This window comes from Rhinolophus sinicus, linkage group LG02 (genome assembly GCF_036562045.2).
Source record: "Rhinolophus sinicus isolate RSC01 linkage group LG02, ASM3656204v1, whole genome shotgun sequence".
NCBI lineage: Eukaryota > Metazoa > Chordata > Mammalia > Chiroptera > Rhinolophidae > Rhinolophus > Rhinolophus sinicus.
In genome coordinates, this window is record NC_133752.1 from 127,038,633 (window position 1) to 127,059,602 (window position 20,970).

General features: G+C 35.6%; 1 protein-coding gene across 2 annotated transcripts in view; it reads right to left on the minus strand.

The window, feature by feature from the left end:
- OTOGL (otogelin like) overlaps nt 1-20,970 on the minus strand; it is a 142,526-nt gene that overhangs the window by 34,029 nt on the left and 87,527 nt on the right. For both annotated transcript variants that reach the window (XM_019751251.2, XM_074325364.1), the window contains 10 exons: nt 19,011-19,128; nt 13,423-13,502; nt 13,084-13,113; nt 11,107-11,171; nt 8,356-8,533; nt 7,943-8,085; nt 7,442-7,465; nt 7,257-7,349; nt 4,883-5,072; nt 1,476-1,690 (listed from right to left, as the gene is read on the minus strand). In XM_019751251.2, coding sequence (XP_019606810.2) covers nt 1,476-1,690; nt 4,883-5,072; nt 7,257-7,349; nt 7,442-7,465; nt 7,943-8,085; nt 8,356-8,533; nt 11,107-11,171; nt 13,084-13,113; nt 13,423-13,502; nt 19,011-19,128 — 1,136 coding nt within the window. The remainder of the gene's footprint in view (nt 1-1,475; nt 1,691-4,882; nt 5,073-7,256; nt 7,350-7,441; nt 7,466-7,942; nt 8,086-8,355; nt 8,534-11,106; nt 11,172-13,083; nt 13,114-13,422; nt 13,503-19,010; nt 19,129-20,970) is intronic.

Below are 20,970 nucleotides of genomic sequence, written 5' to 3' on the forward strand. Positions count from 1 at the left end.
GCTGAAGGTAAGAGAAATGATACAATCTTATTTCCATTTTTAAAAGATCATCTGCCTGCTATGTGGCTATTTACAAAGAAGGATGAAGATTAGAAATGAGAAAACCAAATAATGAGCATTTCTTTCCTTTGTAACCAAGTTCACTGGGAAGATCCTAAGGGAAAAATCTGAGGCTATCACCAACTAAATGGTATCCTGCGTGGCCTCACTATGCCTTTAATAGTCAAGCGGAAATTTTTTTCTAATTCAATCAATCTTACAAGTTCCCAGTTAAAAATGCAATTATCATTATGCTTTTAAAAGACAGATCAAAACGACACTGAAATTAGTTAAAAAGTATTTGCTATTTTTCATTGTTATGTGCATGCATTCAAAAATGTAAACATTTACAACTTATTTGCATTCAGATCTCCAAATAGAACTGAAGTTCCTGAAAGAGATGCCATTTTTGTCCCATGACTTCACACCTTTTGCCTTTAGGGTCAGGGAAGTCACAAGGCAGGCTGAAAACTATGGAGTCTGAGCGTCACCACCTAGCATGGAATGTGGTTCACAGCGATCTCCTTCCCACCCTAACAATTCCCTCACTCTTCTTCCCGGGCTCTTACCACCCATGTGTCTTGCACTAAACTTTCAATGTTTTCCTAAAATGGACTTTTACACCAAATTTGCTCTTACATATATTGTTTTATCTGCTTAGGTCTCCCTTCCTCCCTCTTCTCCCCTGGCGAACTCATCCTTCCAAATAATTCAAATGTCTAAAACTCTGGGAAGACTTCTCCAAAACTTGGTTTCTATGCACCTCAATAGTGTATCTTACAATGTGTCTATTCACAGGATTGCCTTCCCACTAAGACTCCTTGAGGGCAAGGAGAGGGTCTTATTCATCTTTGGATCACAGGAGTTTAACACAACGCCTAGTAGGGGCTAGATGCTCACTAACTGTTCATTAAATGATTCATGGAATGCTGTACTTATGTGTCCTTTGTTTCTAATAATGGATCTTTTTTTAGTGATGCTAATTATTTTAAATATCTACTAATGACCTAAAGACAGAAAGTTAGAGCACAGTAAATAATAATTAATTTGAATATGTGACAGTTTCTAAGTAAACACCTAAGAAGCCAGGATCACAGGGATTGATTAAACCTTCACTGACTTGGTTTCTATACTGGGTTATCAAGTGACATTGATCTCTTTCTCCTAGAGACATTTATTCATAGGATAGAATTTCATTTTTCTTGAACGCTGTAGATACAGTTTTGAAAAAAAAGTAGAGAAGAAAGATAATTATCCTTCCTGCCTCCGTAAATCTATAAACAGCAAATGATTTTGAATTCCAAAGCATACTGACAGAAGGCTTGGGAATAAACTGTTCTCAGTAGAAGAACATCATGGCAAGAACAGAAATTTATTGGCTTTAATCTTAACGTGTTTAATATGACAGTTCTTATTTATGGTTGCCTTCAACTTACTCTATCATGGCATGGAATGAAAACTCTTCTATTTAACAACTCAATGCAGTGAGTGCAATCATCCTCAGTACAATTTCGGAAAGGTCTTCTCGTTGTTACTTTAACTGATTTGTCAATTTCCCAGCTCTCAATAAATAATTCTATATCTTCCATATTCGTAATAATTGTGCCATTTTGCATCCTTAGATCATCATCTGGATCGTCATTGCAAATCCCTAGAAAGACATGTGACATTTAGAAGGTAAAAATTTTCACTTAAACCAAATGCAGGCAGTAAAAATAGATCCTCTTAATAATTGATTTAAAATAAATTAATTATATACTGAATGAGGAGCCAAATTTATGTAATTTGACTTTAATGTTGATGGATTTTAAAATCTAGTTGTGTCATTCTTTGATAAGATAGTATAGAACTGTCTTAAGAAAGAAACCATGATCTTAGAAGTCAAGATATATGAAAATGTCATAGAAGATGAAGAAAGAGGAGATTGAGTCTGCTCTTACACTATTCCGTTTTTATCACTATCTCCTAGTTTAAGAACTGGTTCTTAAATCTGTCAAATATTCCCCAGAATGGTGGACATTTGGTGATTGCCTCCCAGGCATCCATTCCCCCCAAGAAAACCCTGCCTGGAAACATTAAATTATTCCTTTCAGGAACTATCCCTGCCTTATCTCCTAGCACATGACACCACTCCAGGAGAGACGCCTGATTGGCATAAAGGCATTCCTTACACCTAGCCTTAAAAACTACTATAAGTAATCCAGGCATAAACCAATCAGCTCATGGCCATCACCAGATGCCTAGATTTGTTCAACATTAGGACAACCATAGTCAACCTCAGAATTTGACCTGGGATTTCTAGAATATAGATAGTATCCCTTCCTTGGGATGGCATGGCCTATTGAGGGCTATGATGCTTTGACCTGCTAGCTTCCTTGAGGTACACCAGATTGAGAATAGCTTAGTCTTCATCCAGTGAAGTGCAGTGCCAAGGGAAATACCGAGAAATGGACCTGGAACCCTGATCATAACTTACTTAAGTCCCACTCTACTTTAAAACATATTTTTTCTTAATTCCCAAGGCTCCCATCTTTAAAAGATAAGAGTTAAACATTTTATTGAAGTATCAAATCTTATATTGTTACTAATGAAGATTGCTTCTGCCATAGTCGCTGCCCCACCCTTGTAAATATACAGAAGACTGAATGAAGTGCAAAAAACAAAACAAACAAAACTCAAGTGAACTATAGTGTAAAGCAGCTTATGTGTGTGTGTGTGTGTGTGTGTGTATATATATATATATATATATATAATGTTTAAACTCTTATGGAGAAAGGTAATTGATAGTAAAAATATGTTTTCATTGCAATTCCAGCCACCACCTCTGCAGACCTCACAGTGCTGTGTAAAGCGAAGTGTCAGTATGGAACTCCCACGTTAGTGTCCATGCTCAATTTGAGTCACACTCTTGTTCTATAACTTTATTACCCAGCACCCACTGTAGTTTCAACAGCACCCAGGATTTTCTTTAGCAAGCCACCTCTCTCCCACTGTGGAGGTCATGAAGTTTAGAGAGTGACCTTTGTTTAGCAAAAATGTGATCCCAGCCCCTTCTCTACAACCATTAGTTAAGAATCCAGTTAGCAGAATGTCTACCTCCATAAAAGCATAAGTTGACAGCAAAGGGGAGTGGGGGGATGGAACCAAACACGAAAATTAAACAGAAATCATAGCACTCACAAGTGATAAGTCATAGTATAAAATATGCATTCTCAAAGTCTGGGTTATTACCCAATAACTATTGAGCTGCTTATAATCAGTACTATAGGTTGGTGCAAAGTAATTGCAGTTTAAATGGTTAAAAATAATTGCAAAAACCGCAATTACTTTTCCACCAATCTAATATATACCAATAATAACTACCGTGTTTCCCTGATAATAAGACCTAGCCAGACAATCAGCTCTAATGCGTCTTTTGGAGCAAAAATTAATATAAGACCCGGTATTATATTATGCTATATTATATTATGCTATATTATATTACATTACATTACATTACATTATATTATATCATATTATACCCAGTCTTACAGTAAAATAAGACCGGTCTTATTTTACTGTAAGACCGGGCATAATATAATATAACATAACATAACATAACATAACATAACATAACATAACATAACATAATATAATATAATATAATACTGGGTCTTATATTTATTCTTTCTCCAAAAGACGCATTAGAGCTGATTGTCTGGCTAGGTCTTATTTTCAGGGAAACATGTTATTTCCACATTGATAACTTTTAGTCACCATAGAAGTCTGTGCTATGTGTAACATACTCTAAATAGGCACCATTTTAGCCAGTCTTTCCATTACATGCTTTACATTTTTAAAGAAGAAATATGGGTGTTGCATGTAATTTGTGAGGGCAAGGATTTAGTCTATTCATTTTCATTTTGAGTTGTCAACACCAAACAGTGTCAGACACTCAGAAGGCAATCCATAAACTTTTATTCAGTTAATATTTAGTGAGATTAAAATATATTTGCACTAACATTTGTTGATTGTGTATATTAAGCAATGTGTGAAGTGCTTTTACAATAACTTTGATGTACCATTCTAACAACAATCTTGAAAGTAGATATTACCATTTCCATTTCAGAGATGAGGAAACTGATATTGAGCACAGAGCTGTAAAGGGGATACCTCTATTTAACTTCCTGGCAGACACCAGAGCCAATATTATTCTTATTTTGTTATGTACATAGATATATTTCTAATTGGCTTCCTTGGGCTTGAAATTCTTTTTGTATCTATGTAATATATTGTGATATTAAACTTAGGCGTCAAGGTACATCTACGCTTTTCACTGTATAATAAAACTGGGATAATTTTTCAGACTATTGTGTTCCTTGTATATGACTTGAAAAATGGCTTAAACAACGAAGTTTTCCCAGATTTCAAATTTAAAAAGAAAAAACAAGCTATTTAAGCCTTTAAGCCTTTCTATGCCTCATTTTTATCACTTATAAATTAATACTAGTGCCTACTTATTAGGGTTATTGTTAGATTTAAATGAATTAAAGTATGTAAAATAATGTCTGATACTTCATTAATGCTTAATAAAGATGAGCTAGTAGGAATATAAACAGTATCGTAATAATAGTGGTAAGCATATGGTTTCATAAAATACCCATGATGAACTGTTATTTCTTGCTACTTAGCTCATTAATGGAAAACCATTAAACCATTACTTCCTTCAGTATTCACAGGGGAACTGAAAGTTAATATCACACCTCAAATCAGAAAAGTGTGGAAATGGAGGCAAAAACAGCGTAATGTGGACAGGAAAAAAAAAATTATTAGAAGAAATCAAGATTTGAAGAGCAATGCTCACCACAAAGTCCTTCTGTGTATGATGACAAGTTAAATTGAGGGCCGAAATGAATGTCTAAGATTCCTGTCAAATGAGCCCACTTTATGATTAGTCCGGCTGGGGTAGTAATCACATACATAGTACCAGAATCCTCTATGAGCAGGTCTTGATTGGAAAAGGGCAAAGGCACAACAACAGAATCCACATCTACCTAAAATTACATAATGCATTTCCATCTGTTAAAAAAACGTTTATGTTTATCTATTAAATTTATGGGGGTGACATTGGTTAGTAAAATTATATAGCTTTCAAGGTATATTTCTATAATAATCATCTATTGCATTGTGTTTTCACCATCCAGAGTCAGTTCTCCTTCCATCACCATATATTTGACCCCCTTTACCCTCTTCTACCACCCCCCTCCCTGCTTACCCACTGGGAACCACTAAACTGTAGCCTGTGTCTATGAGTTTTTAAATATGTGTATGCAGTTATTAAAATTAGGAGAACTCAGATTATTTCATTTGTGCTAATTTAATATAAACTATGTTTTAAGTTCTTAAAAATTTATTTCTCTGCTGCTTCCACAGCTTCTCATAATTTCTAAGCTCTTTTATTGTTTCTTTGCTGTGTCTTGCTATATTTCGTGTTTGTTTTAACCTCATCTTCCTTTATTTTCTTCAAAACTTAACTTTTTCCTGTTATGTAAACTTTTCTGTCTGCTGCCCTCAATATACGTTGATTACCTACTAATATGAATATAAGATAATAAAAGTTACTTTCAGGATGTTTCCTTTAATCTGGTTTCTTTCTTTAATCTTCTAAATCAGTGTTTAACAATAATGTTCCTAATAATCATGTGTCAAAGTTGGTAAAGGTTAGAATTCTCAGCAATTCTACTTCCTAGGTTTGCATGGGATTCCAGAGTCTGTATTTTTAGCATGTGCTCTTGGTAATACAAATGTAGGCAGTCCAAGGATTATACTTTTAAAAACAATGCTTTAAATAATGGCAATGACATGGAACCATGAGCTGTAACCAGCAGTAAATTTGTCGAAGTTCTACCTGACTAATCATCCACTTTCTCATCTTTACATCTTCTCATACTGCCACCCTTAGGCTAAAACATCCTTCCACTTGCCTGGTTAATTTCTATTCGTTCTTTAAGATTTATTTTAGGTGTCACCTCTTCCAAAACTACTTATTTAACCCTCCTGTAAACTGCACTGATTGACTCTTCTTTTTGTTTTCATGATTTCTTGGTTATAACTCTGTCACTATACCTCCTGCTACTTTCTAATTGGCAGATAATTACATTTATGCACCCTGCACATTACTTGGACCTGTGTCATTTTATTATGTAAACTCTCACTAAATGATTTTTTTTTTTAATTAATAAGATTTTAACTGAATACATGACCAGTGACAGGTTCAGTTTAGGGCCAAAAATAAACCCTTTTTCCCAAATGCAGAGTTTATTTCCCATCCACTTCCTGTTGCTATATCAACCTCATCAAAATCAAAGGTATATACAAATGCTATCTTGCAAAAAAGTACCTCATTCATATATTTTGTTTTACTTAAGATTAAACTTTCTAATACCTTACTATATCTTAGGCCCGTCTTAAGATTGTTTCTAGCCTAGAATATGATGGATCTGTGCTAATGCAATTATTTCCAGAAAGCACCCAATATCTTAACCATTTAGAGCAAAATCTTTATACATTATTTTCTTATATTTTGAGGGAACCATTTAGATCTGAGTGAAGCATCCAGCTTATAACTCACTCCTATCTGGTAAATACATATTCCTTGGGATAAAGTTTTTTTCCTGTAAAACTAAATGGCTCCTTTCCAACTTTTTTATAATGCATTGCTCTCCTTCAGTTTATTTTAATAAAGTTAAATATTCTTTCATTTATTCTTATTTTAGCCATCACTTATTCAATGAAAAATTAATGGCATCAACATTGGAATACTCCTTCTATCTATTCTTCTCTCAGTGTTCTTCATTCGGTATTTGTGGCTACTACTCTTTTCAACATTGAGATCCCTCTTTTTCATATCAGTTCCATTTTGTCTTATTTGAAACACTAATGTTAACTCTGACATTAAGAAGCTTGGCCACTCACCTTCTCCAAGAAGGCTTTAGCATATTTAACATGGCGGTTACAGTTAACCTCACAAGGGGAGAAATATTTGCAACAGATGGCACATTATAGATGGAGAAATACAATATAAAGAAACACATTTTAGACTATCCATGAAAAGAATGATTAGACATAACAGCAATGAAACTCCACTGATATGTTTAATTTTCCCTCTTTTTGGAAATAATTGTGTTTACATAATTTCATCTAATGTAAGGATATATATTTTAACTTTGTATTCTTACCTTTCTTGCTGCCCGGTCGACAAGTATTTTATGTATAGGTATTGTCAAATTTAACTTCTTAAAACAAAGTCCGGAGCTTCTTTCAGAGAAAGCCTTAGTTTGAAAAAAAATTAAAACTTTGTGGAGTTAAACATAATTTTAGCAATAATCAGAAGGAATCTACTAAACACTTTGCAAATACTCACTAGCTTTTTAAATGAGTTTCCATCCTGAAAAAAAAGGATAAAGAAAAATCACTTTTAAAAGAAAAGTACTACTTGACTTTTAAAAATATGTGGATTAATATTATATGCTTCTAAATATATTTACATGAAACGTTTTTTATTAATTTTTATTAAGTTTATTGGGATGATATTAGTTAGTAAAATTATATAGGTTTCAAGTGTGCATTTCTATATTATCTATATATTGCATTTTGTGTTTGCCACCAAGTCAGTTCTCTTTGCATCACCATATATTTGATCCTCTTTTCCTCTTCTACCACTGCCCCCCGTATCCTCTGATAACCACTAAAACTGTTCTGTGTCTATAAGTTTTTGTACATACAACATTTTTTTATTTTAAGTACCAGACGATAAATCTCAGTGAGTTCTTGAATCCTTTCTTACTATGAAAATCCCTAATGTTGCAATGTACTTCAGTTATAGATTTATGAAGAAATGATAAAACAATGGGTTATAACCTACCTGATTCATGGAACATTTTTCAATATGAGCAACTATAACTTCCCCAGGAATTCTTACTAAGATATAAGAAGCCATACTATACAATGCTGCATTGTTTCCATCAAATGTAATAATGCTCAGTTCTGACAACATGGAACACCGACCTAAAAAAAATTTTAGAGAGTGAATTTAACCTATTAAGTAATTATTTGTATTTGTTGTAATAATTGCTCGTTTAAAATTATTTTTTTTTACAATTAGTGTTATTATGTTTGACAAGAAGCAATTCTAAAAGTTATATACTGGGAACCAAAATCATAAATCAAATGAACAAAGCTCAACAATAACTTTGGCTTGATGAGGTGGTTGGTTCAAAGAAATAACAATCTCCCCCTGATTAAAAATTGGTTACCATGGAAGAAATGAAAACCTACAAGGACATTCCCACTCAGGGCAGCAGATATCAGTGTTAACTTGAACAGGCCTTCCCCGGAAACCACAGTCAGGCATTTCCAAGTCCTTTGGGCAATTAAGAGACCAGTTGTACAACTTCCATTCCGTATTAATGCATATATACTGGCTACAATTATAAACAGGATCAAATTGTTGAGGCTGTAAATAAAAAGAGAAAATTGCTGAGTTTTTTTCTCATTTTCAACTAATGTTTTCAATTAAATTTTTTTTTTACCCATCCTCCCACTCCCCTCCCCTTAGGCAACCATCACCTTGTTCTCTGTATCTCTGGGTCTGTTTCTGTTTTGTTTTGTTTTGTTGTTTGTTTTGGTTTTCAGATTCCACACATAAGTAAAATCATATGGTGTTTGTCTTTCTCAGTCTGACTTATTTCACCTAGCCTAATACCCTCTAGTCTATTCATGTTGTCGCAACTGGCAATGTTGCTGAGCAATATTCCATTGCATATATATTTTTTTTAGTTTCCCATTCATGTTGTCTAAGTTGTATATTTCCTAAATACAAAAGTTTTTAAAAGATAAACAATTAAAATTACACTACAACTTTTTGTTGATGTAACCTTTCTAAAATACTCATTATGAACTTCATATAAGTTTTACCTTAATATTGATTTGATATCAGAATTGCCCATATACTCAGATATATAAGCAAATTAAAGTCTTATCCTAAATTGTCCACATTAGTGGTTATTTTTTCTTTTCTTTTTTTTTTTAATGAGCATATTTATACAGTGGCAGTAAACATGTCATATTATGTTGTGTAAAGCTAGGATATGATTATAACTTCTGTTAAGGTCAGTTTTAAAAAATTACAATTTAATACTATCCTAATATTTTGATAAAATTCATATATGAGATCAGTTGGACTGCCGGATAGAATCACTATAAATTAATTTTTATCTATAGCTCTCACACTTATAGATAAACAAGTAAGAATGAAATAAGTGGTAGATTTTTCAAAGTTTATAAATTGCATTCTATTTTAAATTATGGTAATAATTATAGCAATGATAAGCATTTATATCACTTATTGTGTTCCCCATTGTTCTAATTAACCCATTTTTTTCCCACAATAACAACCCTCTAAAGTAAACTCTCTTTATGCTCACCAGGTCTGTATATCCACACCGTTTTGATGTCTAAAAGGAATCTCATTCTTTGTATGGCAAAACTGAACTCTTGGTTATATTCGCTCCAGACCTTCATCTCCCACAATTTCCCCACCCTGATTAATGCCAACTTTATCCTTCGGTTGCTCAAGGCAAACATCATAGAATCCTTGATTCCTCTCTTTTACTCAACCCCACATCTAATCCTACAGCAAATTCTGTGGCCTCTATCTTCAAAATACACAGGATGCCAGAAAAAATATATACACGTTTTAAGGAAGGAAAATTGAAATGTGTATACATTTTTTTGCACCACATTTTTTGGCACCCCCAGTATAACCGGAATCCAGGCATTTCTCATTGTCTCCACTGCCACCACCTGGTCCAGGCCATCATTATCTCTTGCCTAAATTCCTGCAACAGCCTCCTGACTTGTTCTATTGTTTCCTTTCACCCTGCTGTCAACACATTTTATTTATTTCAATAATCCTGAAAAAAATCAGAGCATATAATTCTTCTACTCAAAAATGTCCTTTGCCATATTTCGTCATTTAGGAAATAAGCCACAGTCTTTACAATCATCTACCAGGTCTTACCTAATCTAATTTACTTCCTACTATTTTATTCCTTGCTGGTTTAATGGCCTTCTTGTTATTCTTTTAATATTTTAGGTATTCTCACTTCAGGCCTTCACACTTGCAGGTCCGTCTGCCTGGAACACTGTTTTTCTGGTTCTCTGCATGGCTCACTATCTCAACTTCTTCAGATCTTTGATTCCAAAGTCATCTATCTTCTCAGTGAGGATTTTTTACCAACTCACTGAAAATAGTTTTATTTTTCTCCTGAGCAGCACCCTCTAACAGTTTATACAACTTAATAATTTATTTTTCTTATTGGTTTTCTCAGAATCTCCAACAGAGTGGAGTGTGAACTTCATAAAGCCAGGAATTTTGTCTGCCTTTATATTGTTTTATCCGTGTACCTGACTAGTGCCTGGTCAGAAATTGTGCTAAATAAATATTGGTTGAATAAATAATTAGTTTATCAGAACAAGTGGCATATTTGCATTATATTATATTATATTATATCATATCATATCATATCATATCATATCATATCATATCATATTATATTATATTATATTATATTATATTATATTTGAATTAAGTAGCATATAACTGCTCAAGACTCAGCCAAGACAATTACAAACTCTGGGGTTCATTGACCTTATCTCTCTTTGTACACTGTTGTATCTTTGTCATCTTACACAGTGCCAGGCATATAGTAGCTACTTAATAAATATTTTTTAATGTCTGACTTACAGTGAAGCCCACTCTAGATAAGTCTTTTTAAGGAATCACACTTAAGTCCTCATTTGAATTTTATTTTTTTAATGTGACCAGAATGTAGTTAATAAGAAATATCTGAATCAGTTAAAAAATACAATAATTAAAATGTAATGCATATTTCTTGTTATCTTTTAGCAAAGAAAGACTAGAGATCACACTGAAAGAAGTTTAATAGAGTTTGGCTAGTGATACAGACACTTGAACAGACGCTAGAAAGAAAGGACAAAATTGCTGAAGAGATTACCCAGTCATACCTCACATTCCAAACCTGGCGTGGGTGTTACTGCTGTGAAGACTGATGGAGTAATCATTTCTGGACCTGTTAGAAATGAAGATGTCCTTTCCATTAGTGGAACGGTAGCCATCATATGTGGAATTCATATGTAGCAGAAACTGCGCTAAGAAATTTTGTATAGATTATTTCATTTACTCCTCACAAGAATGCTGTGAAGTAGATAGCAATACTCCTGTAATATTACAGAGAGGGAAATTAAGATATAGAGAAAGAGAGTTAAGCTGGTAAGTGTTAGAGGCAGAATTCAAATTCAGGAATCTTGATTCCAGAGCTGGCTTTTAACCATAGAGTTTTCATAAGGACTAAAATGTAGGCAAAGTGCTTAGTCCAATGCCTGACACATAATAAATACTCAGTAAATGGTAGCTAATTAGCACAATGATAAGTGATGGCTGCAGTGTGCCTATTATTTTGAAGATGTCACAGGACTCATTAAAATTCCTGAATGATCTGCCATTGCTTTCAGAAAAAAAATATATATATCCAAGTTTCCTACCACGGACCTTTTGTGATCTGGCCCTGATAATCTCTTCCACCTCATCTCTTGGCACAATTCTCCTCATACTACATACTGAAGATACACGGACCTGCTTGAAGTCTATAAACACTAATATAAATGGAGCCATTTTAAAATGGAGCTGACCTGCTATGCCAGCGAACTGCCTTGCTTGTCTAGTGTCTGAATGTTAAAACTGGGCAAAATAACCATTGGACTGGGACTAGGGCAACACTGTGTGCCAAAACACTGTTTGCAATGATAACAAGAAAGCAGTTATTATGACTACTGAATTGATCACTCCTGGATTGAAAATTAAAAGCATTATTTGGAATTAACATCACTATGCTATCTGTACCAATAGAAATGCCTTCCTGCTATTGATGTAATTGTCCCCCGTTCATTTCTCATAAATATCCACTGCCTTTGTCTTCCAATCGAAACATTATTTGGGCTTCTGCCTGAATCAGTGCCTCCCGAAAAGCTATTGTTATTGATTTCGATAAATACTTGTTGCCTTTCCCTTTGAAAAGCTTTTTATTTTTAGGTTAGCAAGACCGTCTGTGTGACATGCTCCCTGTAGTTCCAGGACTTTGCACAGGCTTCTTCTAACTAGAACCCACGTCTTCCTTCTACTAGCCTATCCAGCTCCTACCTCTGTTACCCTTTGGAGGCCATACCTCCAAAATAAGTATAAGACCCCCCCCACACCACCCAGCTTACTGCTTGTACTTACCCCTATTGTAATATCACAGTAGCCTGTGGACTGATAGCGGTTTTAGGGCAGAGGCTGTGCCTTGATCTTTCTCCCTTCCTCCCCTCCCTTCATTGCCAGGACAGTGCCTGACAGCGCTGACAATTAAAGCTTGTCAAATCAATTAAAGAATAACTATCTGAGCTTTTCTAAATTATGATCCCAGGTGAAATGATATTATGGACATTATGTTTGTCCAGCCTCACTGTGAGTCAATGTATAAAATCCTTTCCTGAGGCAAGTTTCATTGTGCTGGAGAGAAGTCAGGGTATGAGCCCAGAATTCCTCTTCCACAGACTGAGGCTGAACCCAGGAACGGAAGCCCTTAAAGGTGACTTCATTTGCAGGTTAAAGAGATTAACATCTCTTTAGAGTCAACTTAACCACTGTGAACATTTAAGCAGGATTTAGTAACACCTAAATTTTCAGCAAAAGTGTGAAGGAATCTATACTAACTGAAAAGGAGAAAGCAGTGGACCAAATACAAAAGCCATTTTGAAATTGGGGCACGATGACCTAGTGAATAGCTACTTAGTGAAACAAAAGTGACGGTTAGGTTTTCCTGTCAATGGGATAGTACTAATACCAACAGTTGTTATCAGTGTGCCAAGATGTAAATTACATAATGCTAATTTTGGTGTCTAAAATTGTAACAACACCTATAAGAATGGATAGAGATGGCTTACCTTCAGGTTCTATGGGAATCAGAGGTATGCCTACAAAGAAACAAAGATACTCTTCTTTAATCTGTTTTGCTCAAAGTGAGACCCACATAGTTCATATAGAGATCTTTAGCTTCAAGGAAAATGTTTTGGGAGAAAGAACACAGGACACGTGTTAGAGGGAAGATGTACATGCTTTCAAAAGTAATTAGAAACAAAAAATAATGGAAGTGATATTGAAGAAGAATTTGATGAAAATGGATTGTCTGTCTAAGACTTCTATTTACAGCCACCTGCCATAGGACAGAAAAAATATTCAAGTGTTTTATTTTTCATAATAAATTAAGTAAGGTTCACACTTACAGTCTCCTGGATAGACACATCTGAGGGTGACCTCATCAAGGATCATATGTTTAGGGCAGTAGGGAAAGCATCCTTCAACCCTTCACATGAAAAAAAAAAAATGAAAAAAGTTTAAGATTTTTTTTTAAAAAAACTGCATTTACTATATATGCAATCCAGTTATATTTTTTCTTAAAATTCTTCTATTTTCCTTGTCAAGCATTAAGGAGGGCTCTATTTACTACCACTCCATCATACCTCATTGTATGAAATTACAAGCTAGTGGATCATAAAGGAACATCATTCATTATTAAGGTAGGATTTGAACACAGAGCATTCAAAATATACACTTACGTTTGGGACACCTTAAGACCATGTTCTATAAATCAGTAGAAATGCAGAAGAATCATTTATTGTGATTTTAATCTATATTCATTGTCCTGTTACTTTCCACTCCTATACCGCACCCCCTAACCCCCATCCAAGCAGAGAGACATACTCTTTGAATATCTTTGCCTTAAGGATGTTGGTAGAACAGAAACAGAAATCAGGGGCTTGCCTTGCCTATTATCAAGCCTTAAACTCATTGAAAAGATATTACGACTCTCTGGGAGGATGGGATAGAGGTGAGACATCATCTGAAAATAAGGAGAGGGAGGGACAGAGACTAGTTTTCAAGAGCATCAGGCCTGTACCCAAATTTGTACCAGTGTGCCCTTGAAGGAGATGGTTATATAGGAGCCTAACGGGACTGGATTCAAAGCCCCAGGATGTCTGGTCTTTGTAAGGATCCCCAGTTTTTGTGCACGGTACAGAAGCAAAGTAAGTCATGGGCTTGGGAATCGTGGGCCAAACACAGAAGGGACCATCCAGAATGCTTTTCTCTCTAAGGGAGTAAAGCCAAGATAATGACTGAGATTATATCTTCCTTCTCATCCTATTGGAGCTCAGAATTCAATTTATTCTGATTCAGATGAAATAAATGTAATCCTCCGTGTATAATCAATTAGTAAATTCATACATACTAAGAACTAATGCAAATATTGTTATAAAAGCCTTGCTTATCTGCCTCTCAAATACACTAGAAGATTGTAATAATATTTTTAATATTTTGAAATATTTCCAACTGCCTTATCTGTAAAGCAAAGAACTTAAACTGAAAAATACTCAAGCCTCTTTCAAATTCAGGATGAAAATAAACACATTTGCGACTAGGGGATAAGTGTTGCCACCAGAGGGCACTTGTTCATGGAAGTAAATCCAGAAAACACTAAAAATCAAGAAAAGAGAATTTCTCTTTTAACAGGAGACACATTCAGCCATCTCTTGGATACCTCCCTCACAAATAATTTTTAAAAACAAACAGTCTACCTTTTATGACCAGTTGTTTATTGCGTAAAATGCACGTGAATAATAAAATCTTAACCAATATAGGACATCCCTATTCAACCCTAAACTTTGTCAAGCCATAAAGAAAAATTAAAGTGACCAGATTGCTGAAAAGACTAGGGCCAGTTGGTTATCATTAAATTAAATAAACATCTTTTTTATGCAACTCAATTTTTGCAATTGTTTTATGCAAGTCAAAACCATAGCCATCTTCTTAAAGTATTTTCTAAAAACCAGTAACTCATTCCTTTAAAATACCTTCATAACAAGGTCCTGTTTATTTTGACATACAATTCATATCTACTCAACTTCTGACTGAGAAATAGAATGTCTCAGATGCAGAAGAGTTCTTTGAATAGGTATACTATTTCATAATAAGAGTAACTGTACGTACATATGGGGTCTGTGGTATGCTAGTCGGCATCTTTTCTCATGAAAGCTCTTATTTCCACTAGCTAATTTATTTGTAACACTTGCTATGTGCCGAACTGCAATTATCAAGAACAAGGGTCGTGGTTCTATTGGGGAATAGCAGGAGGGGTGCAGGGCTAGGTTAAAGCCACAGCTCAGTCCTTCAGTCTCCCCTTAGGGCTGCAAGTACAACGACGAGTAATAATCAGGTGCCTCAGTGTAGGGAAGGGAGAGGTAGTGATAGAGATGGAGATGGAGGTGAGAGAAACAGCTCATCAGGGGTGAAGTTTCATCCTGAGTCTCTTCTCTGCACCCTAACCATACCAAAAAAAAGAAGCTTCGGGATAGCTACAGACCAGTGGAAGATTGAGGATCTGGGTTCAAACACCTCAGAGACCGGTTATGGCACAAGAAGTAACACACCAGCTAAGTGCCGCTTCAAAATATATAGCTCTGTTTTCTCCCCAGTGCCAGGAACAACCATGTCCTATCCTCCCTCCTTCCCATCTTTCTTTCTCCTTCTCTCCCTTCCCTCCTTCCATTCCTCCCTTTCTTCCTTCTTTCCTTCCTTCCTTCCTTCCTTCCTTCCTTCCTTCCTTCCTTCCTTCCTTCCTTCCTTCCTTCCTTCCTTCCTTCCTTCCTTTTTTCCTTTCCTGCCCTAGTACACTCCTCACTGTGGGGTCCGGGTTGTTTCCTCTCCTGATGCCTACCAGGAGAGGCAGGGAATAAGTTTGTGACTGTGAGGGGTCCAAGTGAATGAAGACAACCCCTTTTCAGAAAAAAAGAGAAAAAAAGGATTTTTTTTTCTATTTAAGAAAATAAACAGAAATATCATTTCCTTCTCTTGGCTCCCACAACACTTAAAACACAACAGGATGTAGTGGTTCAAACCCTGGCTCTGCTGCCTACAAACTGTGTTACCTAGGACCAATTGTTGAACTTCTTTGTGTCTCAGTGAATTTTTCTCCTATAAAAAAATGGAAATAATGAGATTACCCATTGTACAGTACTTAGCACAGTGTGCCTCATGCTGTCAATAATTAAACGTATTATACTACGTGTCATCATTCTTCCAGCCTTCTTTCCACTGTATTGTCATTATCTGCTGTTGTTTCTGTCACCCTTCAAAAGACTCGGAGCTCCTTGAAAGAGAGGGGCTGTATCTCATTCATTCATACAAGGTCTGACAATTAAGTTCGCAAACTTGCCACTGTGTGCTTACATTAGCAGCACTGTACAAACAGCTCTGTAAGGTTTTATAACCTTGGTATATCAATGTCTTATAGCTCTGTTCATGTCGACATGTGGCGATGTCTTGCTGAGTGGCGTTTATTATTGTTGTGTGTTTTTGTGTGCCATCACAAGAATGTCTGAGCTTGAGTTAGAGCAACGAACAAACATTAAATTTCTTGTTAAACTTGGCAAGAGTGGACATGAAATCAGGGACACATTAGTCCAAGTTTATGGGGATAATGCTATGAAGAAAACTGCAGTGTATAAATGGATTAAACGGTTTTCTGAGGGGAGAGAACACGTCACTGATGAACAGAGGTCAGGGTGGCCAGTAACGAGCAGAACTGATGAAAACATTGCAAAAATGTGTCCAATTGTGCATCAAAATCATTGGCTGACTGTGAGAAGCATAGCAGACCAAGTAAATATCGATAGGGAACAGTTAGGAAAACCTTAACTGAAAATTTTAGCATGAGAAAGGTGTGTGCAAAAATGGTCCTAAGGAGCTCACCGATGAACAAAAGCAAAGGAGAGTCGAAGTTTGCTGAGACCTTTTGGAGAGGCAAGACGATGTTTTGGGCTGTGTTGTCACTGGTGATGAAACATGAGTGTACCAATATGACCCTGAAACAAAGCATCAAAGTGCACAATGGAAGTCAGCCAATGCTCCACGACCAATAATGTTCCGTCAGTCCAAATCAAGAGTCAAAATGATGTTGCTAAACTTTTTTGATATTAGAGGGATTATTCATTATGAATTTGTACCAACTAGACAGTTAACCAAGTTTACTATTTGGAAGTACTGAAAAGGCTGCGTGAAAAAGTTAGATGACTTGAACTTTTCACCAACAATTCATGACTCTTGCCTCACAATAATGCACCAGCTCACACAGCAATGTCTGTGAGGGAGTTTCAGCCAGTAAACAAATCGCTGTATTGGAACACCCTCCCTACTCACCTGATCTGGCCCCCAATGACTTCTTCCTTTACTCGAAGATAAAAGAAATATTGAAAGGAAGACATTTTGATGACATTCAGGACATCAAGGGTAATATGACGACAGCTCTGATGGCCATTCCAGAAAAGAATTCCAAAATTGCTTTAAAGGGTGGACTAGGCACTGGCGTCAGTGCACAGCTTCCCAAGGGGAGTACTTCAAAGGTGACTGTAGTGATATTCAGCAATGAGGGATGTAGCACTTTTTCTAGGAGGAGTTCACGAACGCAATTGTCAGAACTAAATTGCCTGGGATCTTTTGTAGTGTTGATGTTTGTCACAGAACAGAAGTTCATAAATGCCTAATGTAAAATTATTCTTTTGAAAATATTCCCTCCTACTGTTCCATCTCTCTGTTCTCCTTTATAGCAAAACTCCCTAAAAACAAAAAAATGTTTGCACTTTGTCTCCATTTTCCCCTCTTCCTATTGTCCAGATTGCCAAATCCAATGAAGAATTTCAGTCTCAAATTTTCAGTGCTCAAAACCAAATTCCTGACTTTTCCTCTAAGCTTCTCTTCCTAACATTTCCTTACCTAAGTAAATGTCAACTCAGCCCTTCCATTAAATTGAGTCATTTGAATTTGCTCATATTGGACCAGTTTTGACTACAAAAATAGCAATTTCATATGATTCTATCTAAAAAATGCTGAAACCAAAACTTGACTCCTTAACTCCTCCTTGTCTCATATTTGATATTAAATCCATCAGCATATAATATAGCCTTAAGTTCAAAATATATTCAGAATCTCATAACCTATAGAACTACCAGCCTAATCACGTCCCTTTTATGTCTTGTCTGTACCAGTGACCACCAGTTCTGCCCTTTTCCTTCCCTTCCCCAACAGTACATTCTCAGTACAACAACCAAAGTAGACTTTTCAAATCATAAATCAGATCACGTCACTGCTCTGCCCAAAATACACCAGGACACTACTCAGAGAAAAAGACAAAGTCCTCACAACAGGCTGCAAGGCCCTATATTATTTGCTCACTACTATGATTCACTGGTTTCATCTCCTAACTCCTTCAATTTTGTTCACTGTGCTCCAACTAGCTGGGTTCCTTGTTCATCCTCAAATGCATTCCTACCCCATGACTTTTGCACTATTCTAAGACAGAAAAGTTTCTTCCCCAGATATCCGCATGGCCAGTCCCTTCACTTTCTTCAGATCTCTGAGTAGATGCCACTTTGTCGGCATGTACTTCCCTAATCATCCTATGTGGCAAACACACACACACATGCCTTATGTTCCCCATCTCCCTTACCTTCCTTTATTTTTCTCTGTAACACATATCTCCATCTAACAATATATTGTATTATATATTTACATTTTTTCTTTGGGCAGATACTTCATCTATTCATTCAGTACTGTATCTCTAGCAGCTAGAAGCATTCCTGGCACATAGCAGATCTTTAATAACTATTGCTTGAATAAAAGAAAATAAATTCATGAATGAGTATACAGCACATACAAATTATTCTTAAGAATGGTTTTTTGAAACCTGAAAAACAAAATTGTTGATATCAGAATTTACTAATGCTGGGATTTGCTTGTTTAATGGCTAAACATGACTTACGGTGGAAGAAATTTACACGCTAGTGCTTCAGGGTCACTACACGTTTTAAAACAGGGAGTGGCACAAGGTTCGTATCTCCATTCACACCTCCTCCTGTAAGGTATTGGTACCTGGATTTCTAGTGCAAAAAAAAATAAAGTTTAGATTGTGGATATTTTTTATATACAGTCTGAAAAATAATGATTTATGATAGTAATGCTTCTAGAGACTGAGTCTTCTTTGATGATAATGCTGTGGAAAAGACACGTCTGGAGAAAAAGCACTATCATTTCGTGGTGATTAAAGCATTTCATGCTCAAGTTGAATATATAAATGTTAGTCTCTTTTCCAAATACTTAAAAAATCAAAAGGTTGGAAGAGGCCAAGGAAAATTCTAAATCTTCTTCTTTTCTTTATGTTTAATGGGTTCTCCTCAATCTATATATCATAATAATATGAAACACATGTTTGGAATTACTTTTTTGCAAAGTAATTTTTCCATTATCATATTTTATGCTTGTAACAACCCTGTTGAGTAGGTATTATTTCCATTTTATAAATGAAGAAATTGAGGCTCAGAGGAGCCAAGGGACTTGCCAAGTTCAAACAATTTGGAAAATGACAAGACCAAAGATGTGCTGTCTGACTTCAAACCTAGAGAGAACGTTCCATCTTTGTTCTTCTCACAGAACTTAGGCCATTACCTTGTACATGGTATTATCGCATGACCAAAAAAAAAATGAATGGATTTTTCACAATACATGCTTATAGCTATAAAACTTCCCTTGATTAAATATTTTTCTCCTGCAAATTCTGCTAACACCCTCCCTCCTCCACTTCATAAACCAGTCATTTCGCAGTAGCCCAAAATTATCTCTGGAGAGTTCCATAAGGGAAAAAGTTCAGGAAACGGGTTATGTTTCTTGGACTCCCAACACAGAGTTCAATTCCAAGATATGGTAAGGAAAATAAGACTTATTGGAAGGCATATATGCGTGTAAAAATTAGAGTTACTGTTAGACCTAGGTTACTGGGATTGTGGGTCCTGGGAGAGGATTAATTCCAACACTAGAGTAGACCCCTAGAGTTTCTTGTTTAGGAAGCCCACAAAGATCAGTTTCTGAGAATTTTATGATGCCATTGGCTGCAGTTATCCATAGCTCAGGTGGAGCGGCTGGGTCTGAGTCTATTGGAGCAGATTTCTAGATTGGAGGGGAAATATAGGCTTGTACAGTTAAAATTTTAAGTAAATTCAAGTAAAAATATCATATTTACTCTATAGAATGTTGTACAGACATGTCAGTGCTTCTTTTTCTCACAAGTACAGAAACTCTTTTTAACAGACAAAAATTTAAAGCTCAACTTGAATTATCTAAAATCCAAAGACTACCATGGTTTGTAGAAATTTATCCACAACAGAAAAGGCAAATGATTAGTTCTCTTAGACTGACTTAGAAGGGCTGATTATAATGAAACAATTTATTTGAGAGACCCAAGACAGATATTCAGCTCCTAGGTTTTGAAAATAAAGCATGGTGTTTAAACATTGGATGAGGCAGTGAGGATTCCTCTCTGAAATTCAGAAAATTCAATAGCTATAGAACTATAAAGGTCTCTAGTAATAAGCCCAGGTTTCTGCTCAACCTGGTAAATCTTCCAGAGGTCAGTGGAACCAGACACCCTAGTATTGAAAAGACAGAGGTAAACATGTCGTCTTTATCATTGAGAATCAGGTTATTGAGAAGTTGTCTTCCAGGAAACAAAAAGTAGATGCAAATACTAGATACCACGAGTCATGGGTCAGCTCTACTTCCAAAGTTCACACAGTATTGACAGTAATAATTGGTCAATAGTTTAAAATAACATTATTTAAGACTGTTCTAAGCAATTTGCCATTTCATGTATACAATAACGCTATAAAGCAGGTATTATTGTCTTTTCCATTTTAGAGATGCATAAACTGAGAGACAGAGAGGTTAAC